The sequence below is a fragment of the Monodon monoceros genome, unplaced genomic scaffold, assembly GCF_005190385.1.
Source record: "Monodon monoceros isolate NGI ecotype Baffin Bay Population unplaced genomic scaffold, NGI_Narwhal_1 Super_Scaffold_8, whole genome shotgun sequence".
NCBI lineage: Eukaryota > Metazoa > Chordata > Mammalia > Artiodactyla > Monodontidae > Monodon > Monodon monoceros.
Window position 1 is genome coordinate 65,763,965 of NW_021703785.1, and position 23,492 is coordinate 65,787,456.

At 40.1% G+C, this 23,492-nt stretch overlaps 1 protein-coding gene across 1 annotated transcript in view; it reads left to right on the forward strand.

Moving 5' to 3' along the window:
• The first annotated feature begins 14,555 nt into the window (after positions 1-14,555).
• Positions 14,556-23,492, forward strand: part of STARD13 (StAR related lipid transfer domain containing 13) — a 223,431-nt gene continuing 214,494 nt past the window's right edge. The window contains exon 1 of the mRNA XM_029210397.1: positions 14,556-14,859. Within this exon, the coding sequence (XP_029066230.1) occupies positions 14,736-14,859 (124 nt within the window). The 5' untranslated portion in view covers positions 14,556-14,735. The remainder of the gene's footprint in view (positions 14,860-23,492) is intronic.

Consider the following 23,492-nt stretch of genomic DNA (forward strand, 5'->3'; position numbering starts at 1 on the left):
ACAAAATTTCTCTTTGCTCAGATGGTAGAAGCATTGACATTAAAAAAGGACCAAACTGACAGAAAATGAAATTCTTTCTCCTATTGAGGAACAGCCACTGTATGAGTTCTGTTAGCACATCTTATACCCATTCATTTAGAGATGGTGTGAATTGATCCTAAACCTTGAGACAGATTTTTAAAGGAAATTAATTATTCCTTAATATTCTTAATAATTTCTTAGTGCTCTCGAATAATTTTGTTCTGCATGTGAATGCTACACAAAGCCCCAAGAAATCTATTAAATTATAACTAAACACTAAAATAAATCCTAGGACATTAAAACAAATAGTACTAGCAGGTTTTCACTGTATATTAATTTCTTGTTGCTGAAACTAATTATAGTGTGAAAACATTGTTTCCTACCGCCCAATTCCAACTACGAATGAGCAAGGTATGGTGAAACTGAAATTCAACGAAAGTGGTATTAGCAGATTTTTGCTGTATATTAATTTCCTGCTGTCCTTCTGAAACTAATTGTGTTATAAGATGGTTATGAAAACCATTGTTCCCTATTCCCCAAACCCAGCTAAGAATGAGAAAGTAGGAAACTCAGCAAAAGTGGCCTGTAAAATACTAAAATTTATTTCCTCTTCTAGGAGAGTCAAAGTGATAAGTATAATTATTTGTAATCAATTAATTTGAAAGAGCTCATTGTAATTGACAGTTATATGTGCCAGGCCTCGTTCTAAATGCTGTATAAATATGACCTTATTTAATCATTATAACAGTCCTGTGAGGTAGAGAAATTATTATCCCCATTTTACAGATGAGAAAGCAGAGACAGAGAAGCTATTACTTGTTCTAGCAAGTGGCTGAGCTAGATTGGAAAGGATAAAGGCCATTAACTTGGATAAAGGCCATGAACAATATGATTATGTACTTTATCCTGTAGCTTATATCCATTTCTAGTAATCTGAGCTGTCATGACAATTTGTCTTTTGAATAAAATCAAAACTATCTGGAGAAATTAAAAGATTATTAGCCTATTGATATTTCTTGAATTACTGAATATTTACTATGTTTCTATTTTTTATATTACCTAATTTTTACTTTACTATGTTTATATTTTATATATTACTTATATATTTATATTACTTTATATTATATTAATTATTATATTATTATAAAATATTGTTTTATATTACCAAATATATTGGTAAGCATTTACCAAGCCCAGTGATTCTCTATCCCATTAATAATAAGTGGTTTCCAAAACAAGGGAGATTTTTCTTCCAACTGCCTTCAAAATAATGTTATATATGTCTATGTCTATAAACATAGACACACATTCTTTAAAAAAAGAGAAAGTAAGCTTTCACATACTTCTTTGTTTACAAGCCTAAAACAAGTGGTAGTTGATCAGAAGACAATTACGTACCCAGTAAAGATGGTCTAAAGTTGATTTTTTTTTTGCCTTGAACCACTAAACTTGTCTCCAGACCATTAACTCTGCTCAAGACAGATAAATAAATACCTGTTAGAAAAGTTTCTTGATTTACATTTAAGTCTTTTTGGAGTGGGCATTTTATATATATATATATATATATAGTTTATTTGGTAGCTAACATCAAGTGCACTGAAATGGAATAGAGAGTGACTTTTCAGGGTATTTGAAAAGTCTCCTCAGGAGGTAGGTAGCATTTCATCTGTGTCAGCACAGAAAGACAACCACAGAGACACCTGCTAAATGTCTCAATGATTTGAGAAGCTAAGAATCACAAGTGGGAGAAAGTACTTCTGAAATGGTGTCTGGGTTGCCTGATGAGGCTAAACAGAAATAAGAATATTATCCCATTTCTACTGTTGCCAGATAAAATAGAGAACAATACAAATACAGGTATTGCATGAACACACTTCTAGTAAAAATTCTTTGCTGTTTATCTGAAATTCAAACTTAACTGGACACCCTGCACTTTCATTTGCTAAATCTGGCCGCTTCACTTACTTGCCAAGCCTGCACCTGGTGGTCCAAAGGTCTTGTTCAGAGGTTTCAATAGGGAGTGTTTGTAGTGATGGGAAGGGGTAGATGGTGCAGGGATCTCTGACAAGGAATATTGGGAGGGCCTCCCAGGAGGCCCTCTAGTTGGAGGCTAGAAACTCCTGCCTATCGAAGCCCCTGGAAGACACTCTGAATGTTGGGCTTGCTCCTCGCGATGCCTCTTCTGGCTCTGGTTCTGGTCGACTGGCTTCATGTCCACAGCCACCACCTTATTCCTGTCCCAGATATAAGCTCATTCTCATTCTCAAAGCTCTCTTAGTCCACACTCTTGTTTAAGACCCTACATGGCACAGGGTCTTTTGCACTTAACGTTGCTCTTTCTAGAGCCAAGCACGTAGCCCAGGACATACTAGAGGGCTAATAAATGTTTACTAAACTTGAGGTTTTCAAAGATTTTTGTTATTGTTTTCCTGCTAATAATAGTAAGCAGGAAACAGGAATAAAATTGTTCCCTCCTAAACTATCAGTATTTCTCTTCATTTTCAAAGCCCATAATAAGGAAAGACAGTTGCCCCGCCTGGGGTCTGGTATACAGGATGTACTCAAGGAGTACTTGTTGAGTGACTGAATGAATGCTAATTATAATATCTGAATACAAAGAGGGCCTTAGATTTGTCTACACTTTTTACAAATATCACTTAATTGAAAAAGCTTTTCTGTATTATAGGAGCTAGGCCAGGATGGGAGGTGGGGACTGGTTCGGTGTTACTCAGCTCAGACACATTGAAGGGAAGAATTGGTGGAGGGGTGCCTTGAGGAAGTGGGGTAAAGGATTACTCACAGGGTTTAATCCCCTAAGATAAGAAGTGTTTGAAGTCGAGGGAGAGACTGGGGACATAAGTAGTACCAAACAGCAGTGATGGAAGGAGGAAGGGGAAGGAAATCACAAGCCCTGTTATCAGAAAGGGGAGGAGAGTTCTTACAGGTACCAGGCCCTTTGGGCACTTTTCCCAAACGGTCATATATCTGAAAATGACAGATCTATATTGATATGCATTAGTTAGGAACTACCCACAGTGTGAGAGATTACTAAATTCTGAAATTCACATAGCATAAAAACCTTCTTTAATGTAGTTCAATTTGAAATATCACCTTCCAGTAAAATGTTTAATATTGACAGGAAAAAAATACTGTGAGTTACAATTGAGTTTTTTTTACCAAATCGTCTCTAATTGGTTTCCATTGCACAATAAGGTAAAAGCATATTAGATACATGGCTAGCTGCCATTTTACCTTGGGATGCTTTTCCCACCAAGATGAAAGCAGAATAGAACAGGTTAAAGTAAATTAGTAAATTCAAGAATACAACACTCAGGATGTAAGCAAATGGATATTAAACCATAAAGAATGGTTTTTAATATTTGAAGCAAGATTTATTGTTACTTTTACTAGTTAAAAACATTTTTTGTCCTTTTTTTTTTTTGAGTTATTCACGATTGGGAAGTGATAATTGTAACTTTTTTTTTTTTGTCTATTGCAGTTAATCAGATCATAGCTATCTTAGACTGAACTTAATTGAAGCAAGCTTTCATGTGGCTTTGATTAACTGTTTAAGGCAGAAAACTGTCTTCAGGTTTCAAAACTCAGCTTGAAGTTGTTACCCATATATATGCTTTATTAGAAATAAATTAAAAGAAGATCCAGAAACAGCTGGAAACATTCTTTTTTATGTCTAACATTCATTTTGTAAAAGAAAAATGATAAAAAAAAAAACATTAGGTCATTTGAACTATGATATAGTGCATCTCTGACCTGATGAAAATTCTACATTTCCCTTTTTCTTGATATATTTATCTGTATAGTGACAGAAGGGTGCTGAGTGTTCATGCTGTTAATGCTGTCATTAATCATTTAGCTATATATTTATTTTAATGTATTTTTAAAGCAAACTTGGACCACTAGATACCTATACAGTATTCTTTTATGGGACATGGATAATTCCTGTCATAACTGCTAAAGATCCCTTATAACAAATAAACATTTAGCATGAATCTACAAGTTTCACTTTCTTACTAGTTCATCTTTGAACCCCCAGCAATAAGCTCCTTTCATTAACTAATGTTGATATAATATCTGGCCTATCAAATGAAATCAGTGTTTAATGCTCGTGAAGGGCATAGAACAGTGCAAATGTGCTGTTTTATAAGGCATTAATCCAGAGAGCCAATAATATGTACAGTGAAGTTTATCTTGACAGGTAAATCAACTCATTGCTAAGTGAAATAGCCAGACAATACTATCCTTGTTGTTGAACTGCAGGTGTTTAAAAAGCTAAGCGAACTAAGGAAAAACCTAACAGCGTCATGTGGGAGGAGTGAATGCTGGTGAAGGAAGGGAAGCTTGGTTAGCTGGTTAGGCAGGTGCTTAGAAAGTTTAAAGGAAAAAACAGAAATCTAAAATCAAAAGCAGATGCCTGGTTAGGATTTTATGGCCTTACAGAAATAATAAGAGAAGTAAGGTTAGGAACGCAAACATTAAAATAGTTATTTCTAAGAAATCTTGTTTTGGGAGAATGAAGTACAAGTGTTAGAGATAACCCTGCTCTAAGAATTCACTGTGCCAGATTAATTACAGGGAAATCCTGTCAATCTGAGAACAAACATATTTATCAGCCTCAGAAGTATTTATTAAATCTCTCCAGTATCTGGGGCAGGGTTTTATCCTTTATCCTGTCTTTCTTAAGATAACTATGATATAATGTTAGGAAATATTGTTTGCAAGCATTTTTAACAATCATAGCCAAGGGATGTAAACACATGAAGTATATGTGCATTTGCTTACTGAACAAGTTTACACTATTCTGTGCCTACGATGTTGTACATGGGGAAAAAGTCCATAGAACCCTATGGTACATCTCCAACTAACAGTATTAAGAAAACACTTGCTTAAAACAATCGATGGGTGAATTTTGTGGCATGCCATTAGTATCTTAATGAAGATGTTATTTAAGAACATGAAGGTGGCTAAAATAAAACAAAGCCATTAAAGAGAAATTAGAAAAAAACAGAAAGGATTTGTGAGCAGGGATAATTAATGTCTCAAGTGAAAATTATTATGTTTAATAGTTATACCAAGAAAAGTATAATGAGTAGAGAGAAGATAGAGCAAAATGTTTTCCTGGTCAGACACCTGACCTGCAGTGAATTACAGTTCATAAGTGAGGGTTCCAGAGAACATAATTTATTCTTCAAGTTATTGAAAGCCAAGGCATTGCATTTTGTGTGTAGTTCTCCCATGATTTGTCTACAAAACCCCTTTGATGAAATACATGACATTTCATCTGCTAGAAAATCTTGTGCTTACTTTTGGCTGCACCATGTAAGGGTCAAGTTGGGGGATGTCTCCAGCCTTGCCACCCTGCCTTAACTTCCCTGGCAGGGCTCCCATCTCCAGCCCCAGCTGCTGTCGTCCAGCATACAGAGCTGTTCTAATGCACAGTTTCACCCTGTCACAGTGGAATGAAATGCCGGACACCAGACACCGGCTGTAAATGGTTGATGTGCATATTTAGTGTAGTTTTATATTGCTCGGTGTCCCTTGCCCAACTTGAAGGCTCTGAACAATACTTTCCAGCACCTCCACTTCCCAATTCCTGTTACTCTCTAGATTTCTCTATTAGAATTCTTTGAGGCTATGGACTTTTGTTGGCTCCAGCACCCCAGACCCTCTTCTATTCCTTTCAGCCCGCCTTTTCACTCTCCAGAGAACCGGGGCCCTTTCCTGCTGGAGCTCAGTTGAGCCTAAATCAGTTTGTTTTGTGATCACCTCACGCTTACGTGGAAGGTGACCAACTGGTTCTTACCCTAAGAGTTTTTACCTCTTGCAGTTGCTTCTCTCCGGATTAAATTCCAACAGCTACTCTTTCTGCCCCACTGCTTTGGTATGCTGTATTGGAGCCCCTTTTTGTTCCTCTGGATTCATTTAACTTCTGTCCTTCTGCTCTTACCCACACCCTATAGCTTTTTTTCTTCTCTTTCTTTTTCTTAACCATTATTCTATTCTCCTTTAAAACCACGCACACTTTATCGACCAAAATTTTGTATTTTTCCCCTAGATAGGACATTGATTTTTGTTTTTCAATACTGTATTCCTATTCAGAGAATCACATGTTTACCCTGAATGTTAAATTCACAGAACACTCCTACATATTAAGGATAACCCAATTCATTTCTATTGTATATTTATGATACTGATGACTGCATTTAAATTTTAACACAGAAAACTTTAGACTTCAACCTTAGTATTGGTGGAAGGAGGGTGTTAAATTATGAAAAGATTAGTTTTCTCAAATGTAAAATGCAGATTTGGGAGAAAAAACCCCTAAGTAATTAATCAGCTTGATTAAATGTTCTAAAATAGTTCATAACATCCACCCATGATTTATTACTATTATTAAATTTCCTGTCATTCTTGGCTCTTTTATCAATTGTGACTTGGTACCTATGTGTGCATGTTTATCAGTTTCTACCTTTTAGTGGGTTAATGTTAAATATTTCAGCATATGAGTAGATAACACATGGGCACACCCAGCTTCCCTAGCCCACTTTATAACCCCAATTTACAATTCGTATTCATTCAATAAATATATATTGAGCCCTTACCATGTATTGGGCACTATATTCCACTAGGGATACAGATATTAAAAACTTACTTCCTACCTTCAAGGGGATCACAATCCAATGGGGGCATGAAACTATTACTCTATGGAGCTTAGGTATGTCTGTAAAGAGGAAGAACCAGTGTGTCCTGGCAGGAGAAAGTAGTGCAAAGGCCCTGAGACCACAGAGTGTGTGCGTTCAGGGAGCTGCCATTTTCTCTATTTTCTCTGTGACACATCAGGCAAGCGTTTACGTGAAGGTGAGAAGGAAGAAAGTGTGCATGGCTTATGTGGGGTACCTAGAAGAGGCAAATTCATTCAGAAAGTAGAATAGAGGTTACCAGGGGCTGTGGGCAGGAGGCAAAGAAGAGTTATTGTTCATGAGCACAGTGTTTTTACTGGGGATGAAGAAAAAAGTATTATATAGATAGTGATGATTATACAACATTGTGAATGTATTTAATACCACTGAAATGTATACTTACGAAGAGTTAAGTGATAAATATTATATTATGTATATTTTACCACAATAAAACAAAAAAATTTTTACGTGTACCTGGGCCTTGAGGAAAGTGGTGATGTTTTGAGACAGCCACTGTGGAGAACAGGAACAAGACCCAGCTAGAGACACAGTGAAAATTTTGCTAATGACTCTCACTCCATCAGCATCCTGTCACCTGTTGGGCAGTTCTGAGATTTCATCAACAGCCTGTGGTGGCCTGGATGTAAGAGTGGATATAGCGGTTTCTCCAGACAGGCATGAAATAACTAGGAACTGAAATAGCTCTGTGTGTGTGTAATGAGAAAGTGGTTGAAGGCTGGCTCATGGCGCTAATAAACCCAAGACTTAGAAGGGAGTGAAGCCAAGGAGAGGGACTGATTAAGTAAAGGAAAAGCAAAAGCAAGGATTATGAGACCAGATGAGGAATGCTGGAAGGACACAAGATGGTTCTAGAAGTTGAGATAAAAGTTCGAGAATTTGAAAGCACAGCAGTGTGGATGGTGTGGCTCAGTCCAGGATGTGTCCATGGGGGTGGGTGGGTGAAGTTGGAGACAAAAGTCCCTGCAGTTGTGAGTTGAAGAAACTAAGTTCCCCAGAAGAGATAGAACAGCATCAGGTATCATTTAGAATTTCCAGTCAAGGCATGAGCTTTCTTGCAAATGATGTATTATTTATTTATTTGTCACTTGCATTCATTGAGGGCCTACTTTGTACCAGACGCTGTTCTAGGTGCTGGGGAAAAAGACAATTCCCTGCTCTCCTGGAATTTCCACTCCAGTGAAGCGGCAAGTTGGGTAATAAACAAAAATAAACAAACACAAAATACTCCATGGGCATGTGCTATTATGGTCTCCCAAAGTGTACATAAAAAATATAGCAACATGCACAGACCTAGAGATTGTTATACTGAATGAAGTAAGTCAGACAGAGAAGGAGGAATATCGTATGATATAAGCTGAATCTAAAAAGAAATGATACAAATGAACTTACTTACGAAACAGAAACAGACTCACAGACTTAGAGAATGAAATTATGGCTACCAGCGGGGAAGGGTGGGAGGAAGGGATAGTTAGGGAGTTTGGGATTGACATGTACACACTGCTATATTTAAAATGGATAACCATGTCCTGGCTATTGTAAATAGAGCTGCAATGAACATTGTGGTACATGACTCTTTTTGAATTATGGTTTTCTCAGGGTATATGCCCAGTAGTGGGATTGCTGGGTCATACGGTAATTCTATTTTTAGTTTTTTAAGGAACCTCCATACTATTCTCCATAGTGGCTGTATCAATTTACATCAGAAACTAACACAACACTATAAAGCAAGTATACTCCAATAAAGATGTTAAAGAATAAATTAAATAAAAAAATAAAATAAAATGGATAACCAACAAGGACCTACTGTATAGCACAGGGAACTCTGCTCAATATTATGTAACAACCTAAATGGGAAAAGAATTTGAAAAAGAATAGATACATGTATATGCATAACTGAATCACTTTGCTGTACATCTGAAACTATCACAACATTGTTAATCAACTATACTCAATATAAAATAAAAAGTTAAAAAAAGAAAAGAATTACAATATTTGTAAAGTTAGTGAGATATTATGATACGATATTAAGCCTGAAGATTCCAGGCATTTACAAGTCTACATCAGGAAAATACTAAACATAGCCAAAGATATTGATTGGCAATACAGAGCTTACAGCTAACACTGAATTTTGCTTCCACAAAAGCATGGAGCCCAGTGATATTTTAATTAACAGAACAAAACCTCCAAAGCCATGAAAACTGTTAGCATTAGCAGCTTGGCAGATTCAGAGCGTGGCAGTGGGCCACTAAGACACATCCAATGGGACAAGCACAAATTGGTGACTGTGAGCTCAGGACCTAGCATGAAAAGCCATCTTCTTCAGAACTTCTGGCAACATTCTTTATGAGGAAATAAATAATTTGAGATTTCATTTCAGAATCTCCAACAACAAGGCCCTGGAGTGTAGCCTGAAGGGAGCATGGGAGGAGTAGTTGCTACATCATATCTCTCTTGGGGAGGGAACATGCAGGAAGAGTCCCAGGGAGCTCTTCACCCTTCTGTCGTGCAGTGAGGGCAATGGGTCACAGCAAGGAAGGCAATTTCCTACAGAAAAGCTGGAAAACATGAAATAATGGACTGTGACCATAGGCTCCTGGCAAAGGATTGCTGGCTTGGGACAGTTAGAAATTGGATTTTTTTCTAAAGCAAAGGCTTCTGACAACAAAATATTCAACAAGTGGACAGGAGAATGTGCTTCTCCATTCTTAGGCATAAGGGGTGATGGCACAGATGAGTTGAACATGGAAGGAGGAGTAGAAAATATAGAAATTTAAGAGAATTCAGAGACACTGGCTTCATATGTATAGGTGGATGGGTGGCAGGACCTACTTATTACTTGTGATTGGGGGTCACAGTGGTGATGGGTCTTAATCATACAGCATTAGGAGAAAGAGAAAGAAAAAACCTTTTTTTGTTTTTTGTTTTTCTTTTGCTTTTGCCAAAGTTGTTGACAGTATTGTTTGTAATTGCAGAAATTTGGAATGAAATGTCCAAAATTATGAAAGTTTGAAAATAAATTATGTATGTCTATCCAACAGAATTCTATATATTCATTAAAAACTGTATTTCAAAATACAACAATAAATTGGGAAAATGCTCACAATCTAATGCTAAATGAGAAAAATTTCAAAATTTGGTATAAAAGTTATTCTAATTTTTTTAATGTGTAAAGAAAAAAACTGAAAAGGAAAATTTTCAATCGTTATCAGCTCTTTCTTTCTGGTAATATTACAGGTATTTTTAATATTTCTACGTATACTTTTCTATGTTTAAAAATCTGTAACCATCAATATGTATTACTTAAAATTAATAAATTTGATGTAAATAGAATGATAAATAATGATGCCACAAGCATAATTATGGTTTACACTTATACTAAGGAGCAGACTCTAGTAATAACCAGCCATCCAAAACTATAATGGAATATTCATTTAGTCAGTAAATGAGCCTTTATGTGTTGTTCACTGAAAAAGGCATAAGGGATTCAGAAATAAAAGTACCAGTCCCACTGGAGAAACTCAGGACTAGTAAGGAGGCTGAGAGGAAAGCAGACAAGTGCCCACAGTGCTCTGTGATAAGTTCTCCTCCAGAGATGGGCCCAAGGTGCTGTAGGAACACAGGAGAGGAGGAACAGTCCAGCCACTGGGATTCGTGGAGGGCTTCCAGGAGGAGGTGACATCTGAGTTGAATCTTGAAGGATGAGTGAAGCAAAAAATCAGAGGAAAAGCGTTCAAGTAGAAGGAATGTATAAAGACAGAACTGAGTGAGAGCAGTAGCTTTCTAATGTGAAGCTCATTATGCTGAAATTCAGGGGAGGAAAGAAGAAAACATGGACTAAACCAGTTACTGTGGGGGTGGAGAGACAGAGAAAGATTGAAGCAATATAAGAACTTTTGGAGTTCAGAATGTCTTCTAGATTCTCTCTTGGACACGAGATGTGTGGGTGATCGCATCACTTGGCTAACATAGGAAATAGAGTTGGAAGAGTAGATTTAGAGGGAAATTTTTAGAAATATCCATTAGTAAAGTAAACAATATATAACATCAGAGAGAAATCACTCATTTATTCTGCAAGTTTTTGCTGAGCACAACTGTCAGGGGCTGACCTAGGTCCTGAGGACACAATGGTGAATCAGACAGACAAGGCCTCGATCTAACATTGCTCAAGGTTTGCCTTGGAGACAGACCACAAACAAACAAACAAGAAAATGTCCAGAAGTGATAAGTGCCATAAAGAAAATTAAGCTGCATGCCACGAGAGGGAGTAATGGGTTATTTAGATTGGGTGTCAGAGGCTCAGAAACGATTTGGGATAGGAGAACAATGTGACAGTGATAATGATTGGACAGTGATATGGTAGCATTGATTGAATCTTTTCTTTGTGATTATTCCACTTAATACACAATACAATCCCATAGGTAGGGAGTGCTGAGGGTCCAAAACTTGCCCAGAGTCAAACTCAACTCTCAAAAACATGTGTACTTTCTGTCTGTATCAGGTTGGGCCTTGAGAGGTGAGGGCTGTAACCACGGGAAGGAATATAATCATCCAGGGACGCTGAAGCATGAGGAAGAAGTGGGGGTGGGGGCCAAGGACTGAAACCCAGGGAATGCCGGCATCAAGCTGGTGGAAGGGGAGCTCTGAAGACAAGCACCTCAGCCACGCAGGGCACAGAAACCCAGGGGACAGTGTAGCCTGACGGCCACAAGACAAGGCAGTGTCAAGAGTAAGGGATGGTCACCAGTGTCCTCTCGTCCACACACCCGAGAAGGAGCAAGAACAACAGGAAACATCCATTAGATGTAGCAACCAGGCAGTTACTAGTGACCTTGCCAAGACTGGTTTCAGTGAGTTGCTGAGGGAGCCCAGACTGCAGTGTTGATAAGGGAATACTTCTTTTCTAAGAGATACAGGGTAGAGGCAGTGTGTTTTGTTATGGTGGTTGTTGTTTTGGTTTGGGTTTGGTTTAAAGAGGTGTAAGACTAGAAGGTTGAGCGCATGGAGAAGGAGGGGTTGAGGCTGTAGGAGATCGAGGAAATAACTGATATAGCCGAGCCCTCGTAGGGACAAGAAAGGATGGTAAGCAGAGCGCACAGGTCAAGGGCTAGATCTTGGGTAGGAAGAGAGGTACCTCTTTCCTGTGTTGGGAGGGAAGGGAGTAAGTAAGAAGGTTATAGGGGTAAGGAGTTGCCTGACTTCTTTTCTGTGAAGTCGGTGGTATTGTCATCTGCTCAAGGTGAAGACCCCAAGGGGGGGTGTCATCCTTAAGGTTCAGCTTTGAAATAGGGCTCCTGGAAAATGGGAGTGGATGCTGAGGGCCTGTATAAAAGTCTCCAAGTAGCCCCGCTGAGTTTAGAACCCTTGCATTTGTGGCTGCTGCATCTGCACAGCTGTAAGATTTCCTTCAGCAGGGCCAGCAGCCAGCCAGGCAGGGAGCTGTGCTGTGCTGTATGGCACCTGTTCTGGGGAGATCACTCCAGTCTTTCATCTGGCTTCTCATGGACAGTCCTCAATCCATGGACCCTTCAACAGCCAGAGCTAAACAAATTTGCAAAGCCAGAATTTATCTTCACGTTAGCCATTTAAAGAAAACCCCTAATCCATGACATCTGAATATAAAATATGTATTAAAATAGAAAGCAGTAGGGACCCAGGATCCTTAGAGCTAAATGATCAGTGGAATAGCTGGAATGTTCCTTGTACTGTTCTCTTCCCGTGCGTATAATGTTACAACTACTGCCTCCGTTTGATTCAATTAGAGATCCTCTTTTTAAAGTTAAATACACAGCTTCCCTGGGAATGTAATTGTGAAACGTTTTGTCGTTATACTGTACGGCAGTCACTTTAAGATAACACAAATCTTGCTTCTGGCAGAGCATTTCCTTACCACTACATGCATACAAAACAGGATGTAATCAAAAGGGTATTTGGCATGGGTCCAGAAAGCAATCTGGATTAGTCTGTAACTGGCTGCCATAGTTTCAAGTCCATTTCTGATCCATGACTTATTGCTTCATAACTGACAATTTCAAAGGTTTACCAGGATGGCACACAAAAAAAAGCTCAACCATTAGTTTCTAGCTTCTTCTGAAGTGTTTCACTAGTGAACATTTTTGAATATTTAAAATAAGAGAATAAGACAATAAAGATGTTTTTTACCATCATTTCTCCCCCCCATTTTCTACCAACAATATAAACTAGTGGAGGGAATATTTACTAAAAGTATAGAATTGCAGAGGGAATACTTCAGGTAGCTGTTAATTTCCACTCCTTAAGTCAATAGCAATTTATATAATAGAGAGAGGATTGGATAATTTTCTTTAATTTTCAAACTTCACACGGAGCACCTGAAATTTTTTTTTAAAAAAAAGACAAAGAAAACAGCTAACTAAACCCTGGTTCTTATTTAGCAGCCTGATACAAAGGCAATTAAAAAGAAGTGATATTCAAGCAATTTTACTGTTTAAATAATCCAGAAATTCTCTTTTTTTTTTTTTTTTTTGCGGTACACTGCTGTGGCCTCTCCCATTGCGGAGCACGGGCTCCGGACGCGCAGGCTCAGTAGTTGTGGCTCACGGGCCCAGCCGCTCCGCGGCATGTGGGATCTTCCCCGACCGGGGCACGAATCCGTGTCCCCTGCATCGGCAGGCGGACTCTCAACCACTGCGCCACCAGGGAAGCCCCAGAAATTCTCTTTTGAAATAGTTCAGTTTCTTTAGCCAAACTTGAGATGTATGACATTAATCACATCCCATATCCTTGCGTTACATCAAATGTTGTCGTCATTACTTTCTCTAAAGGTCCTCCAAGCTCTTTCGAAGCAAAACCTTGAGAAAAGCAGGACACCCTGAGACCTGAGCTAGTATTGTCTTTATCTTTTGAGTGAGGCTTTGGAGCCCAGGGAAATGACTTGGACACCATCTCCTCAGTATTTCTTAAAGAACCAGTATATACACATCATTGTAAAGCAATTATACTCCAATAAAGATGTTAAAAAACAACAACAACAAACACGGTATATTTCCCCCCTCTTCCCTGCAGAAATTAGGGTAAATTTCTAATTATAAGCCTATTATTATGTTATTGGCTAAAATACCTTAAAATTATTTTCCCATTTCACTTCCCCATAATACCTGCTTTTCTAACTGCATACAGATTTTAATGCTTTACCAGAACATGTAAATCTATTTTATGTAGGCTCCACAAGGTTTGACCTTAAATTTACAAGTTATTTTCCTCATAGTCAATGGCTATGCAATGAATAAATCATTTTAATTTGATTGTAGATTGCAGCCAGATAATCATCTCATTGATGAAACCAGGAAAGATTGATATAATACAAGTGCACCAGTATCTAACTCCAAAAGAATGTCAGCAAAACTGAGGAGTCGAATTCAAGTGATTTGAATTCAGGAAAACTACGATGAGTTATTTCGGCACTAGCTATGGCACAGTTTAAAATTTTTGTAATGGTTGTGATGGTGGCGCTTTCTGAGTGAAAAAATGTAAAGTATCAAGAAATGGGAGGAATATGGTACAGCCCTTGGCCTCTGAGTGAAAATGAAAAGAGGGGTAGAAACTCCGTAGTCGCAGCCCGTCGGGACCGAGCTGTCAGATTTAGGCTAGGGAGGGAGGGAGAGAAAGCTCCCTGGGGGAAGGAGTGGGGCGCTAGACCGTCCGGGAGGGAGAGGGGAGGGAAGGACGGGAGAGGAGGGGAGCGGAGGAGCGCTGAGCCGAGGGGAGGGAGGGGAGGAAAGGGGGAAAGGGGTAGAGGAGTCGACGGAGCGCCGAAGTTACCCTTGCGCGGCGCGCGCAGTGGCAACGCGTCCCGGCCCCCGCGCTGGACGGCGGACGACCCCTGTCGCGCCCTTGGCTGGTCCCGGGACCCCAGCGGGAATCCCGCGTCTGGCGTCTCGAGTCGCCGGGGGTCTGGGTTGCGGGCCACGCTGGACTGGCGGTGGCAAGCCCGCTGGTCGTTATGAGGACGGATCTAAAATGACCGGCAAGCTGAAACCTTTCCAAACGCAGCTCAGGCGGTCAATCAGTGAGCAGTTGCGGGACTCTACCGCCAGAGCCTGGGATCGGCTGTGGAAAAACGTCCGGGAGAGACGGCTGGCAGGTCGGTGCCCCCGAGACTCGGGACCGCGGGAGCGGGAGGAGGCGCGGGCCGCGTCGCCCCGCCCGGCCCACCGCCCCGCCGCCGCTGTGGGCTCCCGGCACAGGTTTTCAGAGCCCGGGAATGGGCGGAGGAGGCTGCTCTCACCCCCTTGCTGGGCCGGGCCGGAGCGCCAGCGCTCCCCGCTTTCCGCGCGCGGGGACCTGGTGCGTGTGGGCTCCGCCCCGCGCGCGCGGACAGCTCGGCGGGGCGCGGCTCGCGGGACCGGGAGCAGGCGCGGGGGTTACCTGGGGAGTCTTCGTTCGAGTGGCCGCTTTGCCTGGGCTGGCCCCGGCTCCGCCACCATCCACCCACCCCAGCCCAGTGAGTGAATGAGTGCCCAGCCCAAGTGGGTTCCAGGAGATCGGTCCCTCTCCCAACTTCGTCTTTTTCACGAGGGACACGTCCACTGCCTGTGTGGGCGGGGGAGTCAAGACAAGGCTAGGGAGCGTATCCAAAGCTCTGGGAGACAGATGTTTATGGGGTAGAGGGGAGGATTTGGGCAAAGACGGTTGGACAGTGGTTGGTGCTGGTAGATAGCTGCCCACAACCCCTGTCCAGCTGTGGATCCGCTCTCCTCATTTTGGGGCTGCAAAAGAGTGGCCTCGCTTTTGGAATCCATTGCTCATGATTCAGAGGAAGAAAAGAGGTGATTATTCTGAGCCAAGAGGTTCTTAAGAATATTTGCTTAGGTTAGAAGGCCAGTCCCCTCCTTAGCACCTCCCCCAGCCTCCTGGCTGTGGTCTTTCTTCTGTGCATGCTCCTTGGACCTACCTCCTAGTAGGGCCACAGATGCGGGAAGTGGTCTGAGCCTTCGCAGAGCCCATGCTGGGAGCATTAGGTCTGGTTAGTCACCACATCATACCTGCCACAATAAGGGAAGGTGGCCTTCCTCCACAGCACAGTTCCCAGGCAGTGTAGGATTTAGGAATGCTTTCCCCAAGTGTTAGCTGCTGGAAGATGTTTCTGGAAATGGGGGACGTGTGGATGGAAGGGCCCCTGAGCTGACGGTGAGTCTAGTCTCTGGATCTTCTTGCCTCCTGTCTCTCCAGCAGTATCTCCTGAGTTGGCCAGTGACCACAGGGGTGGAAGAGAGGTCTAGAGAAGAAGAAGGTATGAAGCCTGGACAGAGGGCAGGGATGCCAAGTGTGAGATGGAAGATTGAACCTTCTCTGGGCTCCTCCCCCTTTTTCTTATTGAAGAAATGTAGAAGTCCTTTGCAAGATGTTCTGTCCTTACACCCATGCAGCCACATCTCATCATTAGTCTGATAGCATTCTGGAGTAGATGCCCAGAGTCTGTGTCTCCTTGAGCTAGGTCTTTATCAACCTAACTCGTCAAATTAGAAGTAGGGATTATAGATGATTCCAACACTCAATATTGTCAGCATAAACTGTTTATCCCGTATTTTCTCTCCAATACAGTGACCCCATTTAGTAAGCACCCAAGAAATAAACAGGCTTTGCAGTCTGGACCCAGAAATAAGTTGTGGTAACCCAGTAGTTTTGACTGTTGATTTTTAAAGACCTGTATGTGCATTGCAGACCTAATTAATAACAACTAATAACTTTCCTTGTTATCGTGCTAAATTGTATAATCTACGTGATGGATGATGTTAGTGAAGTTTTTGTGGTCTAGTAAACTTGTGTTGCTTCATAACTTCAGATTGCTTACTGCAAATGTCTCTTTCATAGCTTCTGTTATTAAGTTTGTTAAGTTTGTTAAATCAATGGATCCTCAGGAAACAAGAAGTCTTTCCAAGAGGGCTGCCAAAGCTGTGCTGGGTTTTTATAGAAGCTGAGGCCAAAGATGACTGCAGCCCTGTCTTTTTCAAAAGGACATCTGGGAAGGATGAGAGTGTAATGTAAAGACTTAAAACTGTTAAGATTTTCCAGGGAAGTCATTTATTCACATGAATTTTAGACTTTGCAGTTTAGTTAGAGCAGTGGAGAGAAAAAGTTTTGATTCTGAGAAATAAGTGATAGGTAGAGATTTTTAAGATCATGCATATATAGAAATTCAGGCTAAAAGTGGCTTCAGAATGGTAAGTATAAGAGTTCTCCCAGAGTAGTGTAATTATTTTTTAAAATAGTGGTATGAGGTTTTAAAATGTTTAATCAGAATATTAATATCTGCTTTTACCCATAATCTGCTTACCACTCTGCTAACAGTGGATGCCAGCAGGTTATTCAACTGGGACCAAACAATCCTCTGTGAAGCAGACTTCAACCTCTGCTTCTCTAAGCAAGCTGGGATGCTTGCCACAAAACCAAGCCAACTCCATGAAGGAGCTTTTAGATGCAAATTGATTTTCTTGGGTTTTCTCGCAAAGGTAGCTAAAATATGGAACTTTGGCCATGAGACACTGAAATACTTAAGTTATTAATGTTGGCATCAATTCTAGGTAAAAGTGTTCTTCATTTGTAAAAGTTTTCTTTATATGGTTTAGTTCACAATATCATCAAAACCAACTGTATGAATGTACCCCAGAGAGACTTTGCCCACCCCCCAAGAGATGATGTGAGGCTATTGGCTTTTTTTTTTTTTCAGCTTTTTTCTATCAGGTAAAAGTTTTGTGCTGGGACTTCTTTAATTTCCCTAAAATTTTCTTCTTATTACACTTAGTCAGTACAACAGTATTCAAAGTGCTTTATAACAAACTTGTGTTTGTTGTCTAGAGCATTCTGAAGGTATTTGATGCGTCCTTTTGCTTTTTAACATCCTGAGGCAGGAAATCCTTATTCTAACTCACTGTAACTTCTTTTCATGAAAACCCATCTTGTCAATGGGACAAAAAGACAGGAAGAAGTAGAGCTGTTTTAAACATAGTGAAGCTTGTGGATTTCTGTGCTGTGGGACTGTATTTGGGAAGGAGGGGATTATACATAACTGGAAAGCTATTTCTTCACACGCATCACAACGACACAAATAATGAAACCGATAGAAGGATGAGGTGTGAATGATGTTCAGATATGTTCATTTCGTTACAAAATTATAAAAGGGAGTTACTGGTTAAAGAAAGAATGATACTGGGAGCTCTTCTTGGGCTTTCCAATTCTGTAGTAGCTGCCAGACTTTCATCGGATTGTGGCGTTTTTGCCAACATATACTTACTTCTTAATTACCTAAGACTCTAATCCTCATAAGAGTCAGCAAAAGTTTTTCCCACCTGTCATCTCAATATTGATCATTGAAATAATGGTGGTAATTATTGTTTATTCCCAAGATGACAAAGTTAGTTAGTGTTCAAAGAAGTATTCTAATTCAGGTTGTCAGAAGTCGAAGGTCATCTGTGCCCATTTTGTGTTATACCACGCTGCCTTCTCCATGGCTCTTACGGAGACACATGGACCTCAAATCCTTTCTCTAAGTCTCTCTGTCATTTGCAATTAGTTTTAAAAAGAACAACAAAATTAATCGGAAAAATTGCTCTTTCCTCCTGCAGTGACAAGAATAACCCTATGCACCAAAAATAGCTCGTCTCCCAGTTATCCTATTGGGCTGGGTAGTGTTTGGGCTTATAGAGAGTTCAAACAAACAAACAGCCATACATCTACCTTGTTGGGGCTCTCATGTGGTGTGCCCTGCCCATTACCATCGCTGCAAGAAGCCAAGGGCTGCAAGAAAGAGATGTTGTCATAAAGCGTAAACGCAGGTTTCTTCAAGGTGGGTGAATGACAGGTCCTTTTGGCCTCTTCAGTTCCCTAATCAGCTACCACTGGTGACAATTCTTAACTTTTATAGCATCATTAAATTCTCTAGGCAGAAGCATACCCTTTAGCTTTTGGTCTTTGTAAGCAGCTTGAACTACTTCTCAAAAGTTTAGGTCTGGGGCCTCCCTGGTGGCTCAGTGGTTAAGAATCCACCCCCCAATGCAGGGGACATGGGTTCAAGCGCTGGTCCACGAAGAACCCACATGCCGTGGAGCAACTAAGCCTGTGTGCCACAACTACTAAGCCTGTGCTCTAGAGCCCGTGAGCCACAACTACTGAAGCCCATGCACCTAGAGCGCGTACTCCGCAACAAGAGAAGCCACTGCAATGAGAAGCCCGCGCACCGCAACGAAGAGTAGCCCCCGCTTGCCACAACTAGAGGAAGCCCGTGTGCAGCAACAAAAACCCAATGCAGCCAAAAATAAATAAATAAATAAATTTATTAAAAAAAAAAAAGTTAAGGTCTGAAAAAATCCAAATGAGTTTTCTAAAGCTTTCTGCTCCTTCATTTTAAAACCGTACTCTGTTTTAATGGAAATGTAATCCATATGTATGATTCCTTTATACTCACATAACAATATTTAGGTAGCTTTTGAACTAATTGATGGCCAAGTCTTTTGATCTCTTTCATAGTCTTATTTTAAATCATTTCTCTTAGACGCAGGAAGTTATATTGCTGCCAAAAATAAACTAACCTAAATCACTGAAAAGTTTGAGTTTTGTTAGAAATGCTAATTTCACCAAATTTCAGTGAGTTCTTGTCATGTTAAAACAGGTTTATTCATCCTCAAAGTCAACAGTAGCATCCTGTGATGTGATGTAAACATGAGATTGGGACTTAAATGCAGAGCGGGATCAAGAGTAGAACACGGGCCATAAAAAAGTTCCTTATTAAAATCTAAATGTGTTCCATGATAGCAAAAAGTACAGGATGATACTAGCTGATCCTTTTCATTTGTTTTATATCAATGTCCTTCCTTTTTATTATCACTTTACTGTAAAGAACAGGCCATCCTACTCTGTCAGATTTTTCTTTTTAAACATCTCTTGAAAAGGGAATACATTGAGATGTGATTTATATTAACAATAACAAAAAAGAAAATCTGTCAGGTAAATATACAATGAAAATCAGAGAAAGAGAACATGTCATATGTACCACAGTTCCTCTCAGCCTTAGCTACCCACAGCGTCACCTGGAGCCCTTTTGGAAATATGAACGTCCTTACTGCCCCCCAGAGACTCTGATTTGGTTCACATGGGGCCTGGGGATCAGTGTTTTTTTTAATACTGGTTCCAGTGTACAGTCTGGGTTCAGAATCACTGACTTATGTTAACTACCATATGATAACTTGCAGCAGTCTGTGTCTAGTACGAGATCATAGTCTAAGTCCCTAAGAAAAGTTTTGCCTAAGTGAGGTTGGAATGAGCTTGATATTTTACAGGGACAGAAAAGAAAAGGGAAACAAACAACAACAAAAAGAAACGGTGTGCCTGGAACATAATGAAAAAAGGTGGTACAAGTAGATGGTAAGAGATCATGTCAGAGGTATGGGTAGAGTCAGGTTATAAGATTAGGTTGGGCCTTGTTGCCAGGGCAAGAAGTTTGGATTTGGTTCTACATGTGATAAGTAGCAAAGAATTTTAAACAGAGGAAGGACAGGGCCTGAATAAGTTACTACTGGAGTGGTCCAGGTAAGAGAGAAGCAGTGACACGGACTAGACTGATGATGATGAAAATGGAGAGAATGGGACAGACTTGGAATATGTCTTGGAAGTAGAGACAACAATGCTGACATTTTTTGTTGGAGGTGAGGGAGAGGGATCAAGGGCTCCTAGGTTTGTAGAGCCATGGGCTGAGTTGGGGACAGGTGGAATATTTGCATCTTGCAGTGCAAAAGGACCTTTTTTTGCATAAGCCAGATGAAGAGCGAGTTCTCCTTTGGCCAAATTAAGCCAAAGATGCCTATTAGACATCCAAAGTAAAAGTCAAAGAGCTGGTTGTACGAGTAAAGTTTTGGGAGAAAAGTCAAAGCCAAAGATAGAAATCTGAGAGTTATTGGCATATGACTACTGTAGAGTGAAGCCTTAGGACTGGATGGGGTTACTTAGAATAGAATATAAGAGGAGGGGCCAAGGACCAAGTCCTAGGGCATCCTTTATTTAGAACACAATATTGGGACATGAACTTTATATACATATACATGTGCTAAATTTCTGGGGAATAAGAAAAATAGCAGCACTGTTCCTAAACTCAGCATTCTTATAGCTGAGTAATAGTATTTTTATATCAAATAATCTTTTGTGACAGATCTCCTTGGTCCCAGAACTTTTGATGAATAAAAAATAATCATAACAATATATCACACTAATAAAATATACATTTTAAATTTAAAAATGATATTGCAAAGTAAAAATAACATTTAAAGGAAAGACTTCTTAGGGTTGCCCCATAAAAATTAAAATATAGTTAATTAGATAAAAAGAATCTTAGCAGGAATACGTCTATGGTTACTGTGACTTGTTAACCACACATGTAATGGGGTAAGAACTTTATCTTGGAAAGGTGACTTCTCCAGTGTTGTGATATCTGGGAATAGGCTAATCAAAGTTTAGCTTGTAAGAAAGTTTCTGTACTATATTGAATTTTCCAATATTGCATCCATTTGTTGACCTTTACCAATTATGGTCTGTCCATAATAAAGTTGATTGAAGGGAAATTTCTCAGAGAAAAATAGGTAACCACATCTTAAGTTTTTGTGTTTGTAAGGAAGATAACTTAAACATGGCCTAACCCATCTGCAATATGCTGCCCAAACCTTGGAAGTAACACATTTTCTCCTAAAGTTGGAGCAAAGAGAGGACCATGTTCATTATTTGTGGGTGGGTGCTCTGAATAGGAGACAGGAGCCCTGCCAGTTGGCTGAAATCCCTTAAGACCACTTAATACAGCTTTGGATCAGTCACCAACCTGATCATTTAGACGTGGAGCATATCTATGAAATTAATATATATTCTTTTTGTGTGTGTGTGCTTTTTCAATCTTACGTTGAACAAAACAACTTATAAAGAAAAATGTGCTTAGAGACCTTGTAGTTTTCCCAGGGTTTATCCACCAGTATATTTCTATTCTACCCTTTTGCAAGTTTAGGGATATTGCCAAATGAAAACAAACGTGGTTTGAGAACTGTTGCAATGTTCTTGGGCTTTTCTTCAGAATCCTCGAGTGTTTAGTCCTAAGGCAGTCGAGTTGAAGGGCAAACATTTTTGTCATGTTTGTAGTTAGTCAATAAGTATTTATTGAGCCATGAAATAGCATCCTTGTCAAAGCATGTTGGGACTGCAGTGCAGGATGTTAATTCAGGACTGTGGCTTTATCCTGGCAAAGCACACAAATTTTATTATGCTGCTCAAAACCCTTAACTCATCTGTTTAACCAGAAATAGAGCAGGCTTCCAGAAAGTGCTAAAGGACAGTATAGAATGCACCGTGACTACACAATACCGTATTTGCAAATCTGCTGTGTCAAGCTATCTTATGTTCTCGGGCAGAATATTTCCTTAGTAACATTTTTATCTAAAATAAAAATTTCAGAACCTTATGGTTCTGTTATTTTGTGTAGTAGGGCATATTTTAATCTGTATTTCGTCATGACATACTGTGTTTGTTGAATACTTCTTTCTCCTTCCTATGCATGAAATTAAGTGAACCCTAGAGATAATTGTTGTTCAACCTCATGAAAATTGATACATTTACTATCAATTACTTTAATTGGAAAGTCTTATATGCGTCTTATCCTCTCTCCATCTGGATAAAGTAGAAAGATGTCCAGGTTTCTTGAAGGATCTTTGAACGTGTTTTCCATTGAAATTTAATGTTTACCATTAGAATAATGTCCTAAAAGTACAAATATATGAATATCTGGAAGGTGTGACAGAATAAGTTAAACTAATCTACTGCTGCATGAGAATGTCTGGGTTGTCACAATGACATTGCAAAGATGGCTTCCTTTCTTTGGCCGACAATGAGTTGCATTCATTGCAGAACTCTTGAAAAACAATGATGGATCACACCTTTCCTAGCCAAGAGGAATTGTCCCCATGGTCTTGGAAATAAATTACATCTTTATTTTAGTCCCAAGAAAAGACTTCATAAACAATAGACATAAAAGAGGAGCAATTGTTAGAATGAAAGTAAGAGAGGGCTTCCCTGGTGGCGCAGTGGTTGAGAGTCCACCTGCCGATGCAGGGGACACAGGTTCGTGCCCCGGTCTGGGAAGATCCCACATGCCGCGGAGCGGCTGGGCCCGTGAGCCATGGCTGCTGAGTGTGCGTGTCCGGGGCCTGTGCTCCGCAGCGGGAGAGGCCACAACAGTGAGAGGCCCGCGTACCGCAAAAAAAAGAAAGTAAGAGAAAAAAAAAAAAAGCTTTTACATATTTCAACCATTGTCTCATAGGCTGTTTTATTCTTTTTGGAAAGAAAGAAGAGAGGCTTAAGGGTAAGCGTTTGATTTCTAGTTCTTAAATCTAAATCAAAGCAACAATGACAAGTGGAAAATTGCTCTTAACCCTGTAGAGAAGCACTGTGGTGGTGGCGGTGGAAAAGTGACTGAAGCTGTTTGAGGCATCATCATTTGCATAAAATCACAGCTGTGTAATGGTAACTCACATCTGTGAAATCAGCATCAGTTCAGCCATAACGTTGATATAATTATTTGGCACAGCTATGGCTACAGTGCTGGGAGCATACATCTCCAAGTGTCTTAAATGCATGTTGTTTTACTTTTGTTGCATACAATGCAGTGGAGGGCAGGGTGAGTGGTGTTTGGGCATGGCGGAAGATTACTGACATGCATCATGTCCTAGTGGTTAAGAGCAGCTACTGGAG